Below are 6,392 nucleotides of genomic sequence, written 5' to 3'. Positions count from 1 at the left end.
ACCTCAAAAAAAAAAAAAAAAAAAAAAAAAAAAAAAAAAAACGAATGGCGAGGGAAAGGAGGAGGAGGTCGCTGGAGTCTTGTAAGGCGGCGGGCACGACGCGTCGACACAATGGGGGGCTGCTTTCTGTGCCACATACAGTCTGTGAGGCGTCCTAAGGCAGGCGCCTCGTTGCCTATCGGAAGGCGGCCGGGCACCTCGGGGAGTCGGGACGTTGAAAAACAACATACCTAGCTTGGCAAGGAGCGGCGCGCATCTGCGACTCTGCAGAGCGTAGGCCCAGTCCGGCACGGTGTGCTTTCTTGTCTGTTGCTGGTGGCTCGTCCGCCGGCGACGCGTGTAAACGCATCATCGACGGCTTGTCTCGTACTACAATACGCTGCAGGCTGCGGGGCGTGGAGCACCGGATCGAGGTGCCATGGGGTGCTTATTATAGGCTTGGATTGCGGGACTTTAGACATTAATTGGCCGTAGTAACTGGCTCCGTGCTATATGTACGGAGTAGCGAGACGTCAGGTCCAGTTCCGGGTTCAGGCTCAGATCTATGCAATGACGTGAAATAGGGAGAGTTGCGTTATGTCAATGCTTCCATTAGATGCACCGGCACCCACGTAGACTGTGAATCACCTGCAAGAGCTATTGACATCATTCTTCCAAAAATAGAGCATATAATGAATCTTCTTGTGTACGTCCATGGATATATTGCAGAAGTCATCATCGTAACGCTCACTGTAAAATACCAGATACCATGCACATGCATGTCTCTTACCACATGCCACTGCTCATAACTCGAATTCAAACATGTCTTAACATGTTTATCGCTTCTTTGCGCCAAGGCCGTTCCTCAGCTTGTCTTCGTGGCGAACAATGTTCATTGGCACGGCGGTGCCGATACCGAAAAGAACGAAGAATGCCCACTTCCAGCGGAAAGGGTTGATGACAATGGTGAACATAAACCAGTACAGCAACTCGCCGTAGGTGAAGAAATCGAATGCACCACTAAACCAGTCAGTCAGACGTTGCTCTCTATCCATTTGAATGGATCTTTGACTTACCCTGGAGCCCTAGCCTTCATGAAGCGCGTCATGTCAATCCAGCGCTTCATCCACTTATCCGTTGGCCGTGTAAGCGGGTCCACAAGGTACATGAGAAGGAAGCGCGTATAGATGCCGATGTGATAGTTGCCAACAGTACCAATTGCATTCACGTAGGTGCAATTGTTGGCACAAATCTCGTGGAATCCAGGAGGGAACACTTGAAGGTACCACGACGGTGGTCCATACGGATCCTCAAACACCTTGTCAGGCAGGAACGAGAGGCTCGGTCGCTGGTAGCCTGTGGCGAGGATGCACACATCGCCTTCGACAATCTCCTCACGGCCAGGGCCACCCTTAGGTACACCCTGCGAGCGGTGGTTGAACCTGATTCCATTCTCTTCAAAGCCAACAATGTCTCCACGATACCACTTAGCCTTGCCAGAGCGGACGAGATCGAGGACTTCATCGTTGACCATAGGGGTTTCCTCAAAGATGCCTTTGCTTCCAGGTGGTGGGGAAAGGTCAGACAATTCGCGGTAGAAAAGGTGACGAAGCAGGCCTTCGGGGATCCAGGATAGCAGTGTCTCTTGACCGAAGACGTTAAGAGAAAGAAGCATATCGATGAACGGATTACGAGGGATGATCCACTTTTCACTCCTTGCAAGCACGTAAGTCTGCTCGGCATGCTCAGAAGCCACGAATTCGAGTGCCTCCACAGCACTTGCTCCGCCACCAATGACAAGCACCTTCTTGTCCTTGGCTGGCTTCCCGTCTAGCTGCGATGAGTGGTAAATCTCTCCCTTGAACTTATCCTGGCCAGGGATGTGTGGCATCTTCGGATCACCGCAGGTGCCGATGGCAGCAATGATACCATCGAAGCGTCCGTTGGACGTGTCGTTGATAATCCAGCGACCTTTGTCGTCTTTGTAGACTTTTTCGACTCTGGTATTGAACTTTGTACGTTCCTCGAGTCCATAGCGCTCCCACAGCTGGGTGATCTGGCTGACAATTTGCTGGCGGTCGGGGTAGCCCTTCCGCCATCTGATGGATGGGTGGAAGCGGTACATAACGCTATGAATCTGGAGGCCAGAGGTGTTGTTTACTTTCTGCGGATTATTAGCCAGGGCCCAAGAAACACCTCAGTACGTGTAAGGAGCGTAACATACACTCCAGATACCCCCAAGAGCCTCCCGGCCTCCTGCTTCGAATAGAGTACAGTCGAATCCATGGCCAACACAGTGAGAAGCAGCCGAGACACCGGTAAGACCTGCACCAATGACGGCGATCTTAGGCCTGCTCAGGTTCGCGTTAGGGGGCGGTGGTGTAGGAGACAAGAGCTTGTCAAGCACCCATTGCATCAATTGGAAGACGAAGAGAAAAGGATTGGTGAAGAGAAACTCCAAGAAGCCTCGAACGCTCATGATGGATGCACGTCAAGCAAGCAAGCAAGCAAGCGGAACGAAAGCAGTTTGAGAGGGGGAACATGCGAAGGAGCTGGCTGCATGAAGGCCTTAAGAAGGCCACCCGCATAACCTATGACGTGAGGCTGAGGTCCTGCTCGCTCCCGTTGCATGTGAAGGACGGCGAGTCAGGGCCCATGGAAACCGGGGGTACGGGGAGGCAGTTCCTCGACTGCCGGCACGAAGCACAAAGGATTTCACTAACAAAGAACTAGGTCGACAGAACAACTCGAGCTTCTGAAACTGAATTGAAGCTTCAGTCATGGCGACAATCACCGACCAGCAGCAGGGCGCGCCGACTCGAGTATCGGTATTATGGCGACAGCGCTCTTGAGCGACGATCCCGCGTCAGAAGCTCGGACAGCAACACCAATCCTCTCCGATCACGATCTCCTCGATGGCCTGCTTCGAATTGTCGACCGCACCTCTCCTCCACGTTTGACCTCCATCCAGCTTACCAACATCTTCGGACGGGTGTGGGAAGACCTCGCGCCCGACGATCCGTTCGGATACGACCTGCTCAAGGCCTTGTGCCCGGACATCGCCCTTGCCGTTTATCGTTACAAGTCAACCCACTACAGCACCGAATCCGCATGCGCCTTTCCTCCAGCCCCACGCAACGCCATGCGAGCAACACCTACCATTGACCAATTCCTCTCGGAGGTTGGTCGGATTGTCAAAAGCAAGAATGGAGCTATGTTGCAGGACTACCTCGTCCTCGAGCCACACGGAGGACAATATCCAGCAATATACACGTCTATGATCAATGAAGTCAGACAAGTATACCCTAAGGGGGCAGAAGATGCGCTTGAAGATAGATGTAGTCGAGCTCTGCCGGAATTACAGGAGTTGGATGACGGCTCTTCGTGGACCGCTTTCATCAGATTCATCGCACAATACTTGACCTTTTTGCGGGACATAGATGTTCAGAACTTGGACAAAACACAACTGGAAGCATACAACCTGCTTAGTGAGTTGGTGCAGTAAGTTAATACGGGCAGACATAGGTTCAAGAGCAAGGTTGATGTTTGGACAGGAAATGCAACAGTGCGCTCAGCCATGGGTCAATGGGCATTATAATTCTACCCACCGTCATCGCATGCTCGCGTATGCTTGCGAAGCTTGCGATTGTTCTGGACAAGCGGCCAGAGCTCCTTGCCAACGTCAGGCAACAAGCGGCGGATGATGGCAGCGAAACAAGGGAGACATTGCCAGAAAGAGCGGCCAATACTCTGAGACAAGCTTTCCAGACTTGTTTGAATGACCGAACCGGCACAGCGACTGGTGTAAGAGATGGCAAGCCAGATGGAAAAAAGGCGGGAATCTACACGATTGCGAACCTTTGTCTCAAGATTCTTTTTCAAGTAAGTCCGCGCATATATATATACGTGGCAATTTCGCATCTAACACAGCCGGACAGTGCCATAAGTCACGAAGCGCGGATACGATCTTTAACAACATCCAAAACCAATCTCCTCCATTGGCAGTGTATCCTCGACCAGAGCGCATCACATACCTATATTACCTCGGGCGTTTCCAGTTCTCCAACAACCACTTTTATCGCGCACTTCTTGCTTTACAAGCAGCGTACGACCAATGTCCTCCGCAACGTTTGAATCAACGCCGCTTGATTTTGATATACCTTGTAACCTGCAACATTATCCTCGGACGCTTCCCATCACAGCAACTATATCAGCAGCCAGAGGCAGCTGGCCTGATGGAGAAGTTTCATCCGATCTGTGTTGCTATCGCAAAGGGGAATTTGACACACTTTCGCCTACTCACAGATATGGATACTCCAAATGCGTCGTGGTTTATCCACTACAAAATTTTCTACCAGATTCGCAGTCGCTGCGAAATCATGGTTTGGCGATCCTTGGTGCGCAGGACATTCACACTTCACGGAGATCGAGGAGACCCGACCACTAGAAGAGCCCCCACTGTCGATCTGCAGGACGTTGTCGCGCTGGCTCAACTCCTTGAGACGAGTGCGAACACAGCGCTCAACCGTCAATCTAACGTCGACCCTGATTTTGATGGAGTCGACGATGTCGAGCTTGATCCGCTTCTACCAGATAGCTACGAGATCGAAAGCATCGTATCATCTTTGGTTCACCAAGGACTTCTGGGGGGCTTCATATCGCACAAGCAACTGCGGTTTGCTATTCAAGGAGCGAAAAAGAAGGGCGCAATGGCAGCTGGGTTCCCCAACCCTTGGGCAATCATCACGGCGAGATGCAGCGACGAGGTCCCAGGATGGAAGAGAGATATAAGTGGTGCTGCAGTGAAGGCCGGAGGGGCAAGGGTAGTCAACTTGAGCGGGGCGAGACCGGCTGGGTCCGGCCCAGCTGGTGCGTGATCGAGAAGAAAGGCGGCATGTTGCATGTTTGTTTGTTGGATACCCACAGGCGATTTACTCGTAGACAATACGGAGACTTTGAGTAGTTGGAATTGAGATGGCACAGTGGCAGTACATATACGTAGTACACGTAAGACCAGGAGTGTTGCTGATGATCGCCAAATTGGATGTTCATCCAAGCTTCAAATAGCGGGGCGATGCTTAGAGTGCTCTGTGACGTCGGATCTCATCCTCATCACCCGTTCTCGGAAGGAGGATCCCCAAGAAGTTGGAGCTGCCCCGCAGAATTCCGTCAACGACGCGCGAGGCAGGATCGAGCTTATCCTATTCGCACTCCTACGCGGAACTCGCGTGAGGGGTCGGTCGCGCCCGCATTTGTGGCAGGGACAGGATGGGAAAGAATGCGGGCATGGCTTAATGACGTCAGACATATCTGTTCACGATCAAAAGCCGACCCGAACCGCACCTAGTGGACGCGAGCTTGTACTCATCATTCACCTCCCTCAATCTTTCTGTAAGTATCTCATTGTTTTTTTCAATATATCCATCATGAACACATCTGTTGTATCCCGTTGTCGAGCCTTGCAGCGTCTCTCACGTTTGCCAAGTCTTAGAACCGTAGGGCTTACATCACGTCACAGCTGCCAAAACCAACAAACAACACCATCAAAGACATTTTCTTCATCCCTGAACTTCAAACGACTATCCTCCAACATGTCTTTCAGCAACGCGGACACCGGTAGCAAGCCTGCCGACCCCTACACCCAGAAGAACATTCAGGAGCCCGATCTCAAGACCAAGGTCGAGGACCTGGTTGGTTTCATCGACAAGCACAAGTACTGCATGATGACCACTGTGATGGAGAACGGCATGCTGGCTAGCAGGGCTATGGCTGTGGCCGGCAAGGTATGTTCATACCACACTAATTCTTTCCATTATAACATCGGCGTCTGTCATTTTGGGATTGCAGGAAGCACACGGCGTCGATCTGCTCTTCCACACCAACACCGAATCCGGCAAGACCGATGATCTAGCTCACGACAAAGACATCAACATTGCCTTCCAGACTCAGTCTGGCGAATGGGCATCGATCAGCGGTAGGGCGTACATTGAAACCGATCGCGCCATCGTCAAGAAGTACTACTCCCCCAGCCTGAAGGCGTGGATCGGTGACCTTGGCGACGGCACGCACGACGGTGGTCCTGACGATCCGCGCATTGGCATCATTCGGGTCAAGACTGCCACCGCGCAGTATGCTATCAGCAACAAGACCCAGGTGGGTGGACTCGTCGAGTTTGCCAAGGGCGTGGTGACGGGTGAGAGCCCAGAGGTCAACAAGTTGAGATACCTCTCGGAACAGGAGATCCAGCAGTGTAAGTGGCGTCGGTTGATGGTGGAAAGGAGCAATAAAGCTGACGTTATCGCAGGGCGTTCGACTGCTTAAAACGGATGGAAGCTGTGACCAGGGCACGGATCGACATGTTGTGCACTGGAACATCCCTTGATGGGTAATGAATGCATGGATGCCTTGATGAT

At 52.0% G+C, this 6,392-nt stretch overlaps 3 protein-coding genes across 3 annotated transcripts; 2 read left to right on the top strand and 1 right to left on the bottom strand.

Annotated features, from left to right (window-relative positions):
• Window positions 1-580: 580 nt before the first annotated feature.
• Window positions 581-2,508, bottom strand: K452DRAFT_240355 (uncharacterized protein). Its single transcript, XM_033537786.1, has 3 exons — window positions 2,204-2,508; window positions 1,056-2,143; window positions 581-999 (listed from the first exon to the last, which is right to left on the bottom strand). The coding sequence occupies exons 1-3, from the start codon at window positions 2,456-2,458 to the stop codon at window positions 816-818; spliced, it is 1,527 nt and encodes a 508-aa protein (XP_033402858.1). The 5' UTR covers window positions 2,459-2,508; the 3' UTR covers window positions 581-815.
• Window positions 2,509-3,121: 613 nt separating this feature from the next.
• K452DRAFT_217460 (uncharacterized protein) lies at window positions 3,122-4,856 on the top strand (the record flags this gene model as incomplete). The annotated part of the gene is made up of 3 exons (XM_033536288.1): window positions 3,122-3,480; window positions 3,534-3,861; window positions 3,918-4,856. 3 exons carry the CDS (start codon window positions 3,122-3,124, stop codon window positions 4,854-4,856), a joined length of 1,626 nt encoding a protein of 541 aa, XP_033402857.1.
• Window positions 4,857-5,570: 714 nt separating this feature from the next.
• On the top strand, window positions 5,571-6,300 carry K452DRAFT_293616 (uncharacterized protein; the record flags this gene model as incomplete). Its single annotated transcript, XM_033541599.1, has 3 exons — window positions 5,571-5,762; window positions 5,827-6,229; window positions 6,284-6,300. 3 exons carry the CDS (start codon window positions 5,571-5,573, stop codon window positions 6,298-6,300), a joined length of 612 nt encoding a protein of 203 aa, XP_033402856.1.
• Window positions 6,301-6,392: the final 92 nt, after the last annotated feature.

This window comes from Aplosporella prunicola (assembly GCF_010093885.1).
Source record: "Aplosporella prunicola CBS 121167 unplaced genomic scaffold K452scaffold_1, whole genome shotgun sequence".
In the NCBI taxonomy this organism is placed as follows: Eukaryota; Fungi; Ascomycota; class Dothideomycetes; order Botryosphaeriales; family Aplosporellaceae; genus Aplosporella; species Aplosporella prunicola.
This window is presented reverse-complemented; position numbering and strand designations above follow the sequence as displayed.